Consider the following 1318-nt stretch of genomic DNA (forward strand, 5'->3'; position numbering starts at 1 on the left):
CGTATAAATTCATTTTAGAAATTTAATATTCCAAAATTATTTCATTATTCAGTATATACCTATCTAATCACATTAAAGTGAAAGTTGTATTAAAAATTAAAATTATTAAAAAGGTATTTCAAAAAATCTGCAAAATACTTACTTTTTTACCGATGTCATACTTTACTGTTTCTTGAATGAGTACGTCTGCTAACGTCTTAAAATCCCGAACGAAACGAGGATTTGCTTCTGATTCACTTTTTTCCTGTACAAGCAGCTCAAAAAGTTTTTCTTCTTGACGACAAAGTCTTGATATATTGGCTGCTTTTTCCGAAACTATAATTAACGACTCCAATAACGACATTTTCAGGTATTACAATTCTTAATTTGAATGGAAATTCTTTTATTATTTTAAACAGTATCTATCGCGTTTTCATATCGTTTTATTTTAGAACTATTTCACAAGGTAAACTCCGTATTAGTTAAATCAAACACCATCGAAATAAACAAATATATGAGAATTAATTGCTCATGGTATAAATAGTAAAAAGAAGCATTAAAAATAACGTAAAGTGCACATGTTGTGTGATAGTGTCAAGGTTTTAATCCAATTCTGACGTCTGGAAACGGTATTGACCCAAGCTCCTCCCCACTTCACCGACACGTCGTATGCGTAGAAAAGCTCTTCTTTTTTTTATTAATTATAAATGAATTTCGTACAAATAATAATCCACATAACAGTAACTCAAAAATTAACANTTTCCATCTGATGACGGCAAAGTTTGGTAAAACTGTTATAATTAACAGATTTTTACTACAATGTAGTAAAAATCCCTAAATTGTTTTTCTAATAATTTAAAAAATAAATTATAATTCATAAAACATTTATTTAAAGGTAAAAAAACATAGTAAATAAAAAAAACTTGTAAACAATGTTATATACAATAAAGGAACAAACAATAACAAAAAGATAATCTTAAAGTGATAACTTATTTTTAATTTGATTTGAATCACTTGTGGGCACTTCAGGCAATTTCAAATTTTGAAATTTTTTTTCTAGTTCAACAGTTTCTAATGCATATGCAGCTGTCTTTTTAGAATCGTCTATTGGTTTCTCAACTTTATCATTTTGAGTTTTATCCTGTTTATTTTCTGTCTGTTCTTTTTCTTTCATATCCATTGATAAGAGTTCAGCAAGTTCTTCCTCCAATTCAGAATAGTTTTCTTCTTTAATTGGTTGTGATAAAGAAGCTTGAATATCTTCATGGGTGTCTAAAACCTAAAAAAGAATCAACTTAAAAAACTGAAAAATCCATGAAAAACATATATATATATAAAT

At 27.2% G+C, this 1318-nt stretch overlaps 2 protein-coding genes across 3 annotated transcripts in view; both read right to left on the reverse strand.

Moving 5' to 3' along the window:
• Nucleotides 1–668, reverse strand: part of LOC108740125 (inositol polyphosphate 1-phosphatase) — a 17793-nt gene extending 17125 nt beyond the window's left edge. The window contains exon 1 of the mRNA XM_025977794.1: nucleotides 143–668. Within this exon, the coding sequence (XP_025833579.1) occupies nucleotides 143–343 (201 nt within the window). The 5' untranslated portion in view covers nucleotides 344–668. The remainder of the gene's footprint in view (nucleotides 1–142) is intronic.
• A 178-nt stretch (nucleotides 669–846) lies between these two features.
• LOC108740129 (charged multivesicular body protein 7) overlaps nucleotides 847–1318 on the reverse strand; it is a 2539-nt gene continuing 2067 nt past the window's right edge. For both annotated transcript variants that reach the window (XM_018474335.2, XM_018474334.2), the window contains one exon: nucleotides 847–1258. In XM_018474335.2, coding sequence (XP_018329837.1) covers nucleotides 956–1258 — 303 coding nt within the window. In that variant the 3' untranslated portion in view covers nucleotides 847–955. The remainder of the gene's footprint in view (nucleotides 1259–1318) is intronic.

The sequence above is a fragment of the Agrilus planipennis genome, unplaced genomic scaffold, assembly GCF_000699045.2.
Source record: "Agrilus planipennis isolate EAB-ADULT unplaced genomic scaffold, Apla_2.0 scaffold87, whole genome shotgun sequence".
NCBI lineage: Eukaryota > Metazoa > Arthropoda > Insecta > Coleoptera > Buprestidae > Agrilus > Agrilus planipennis.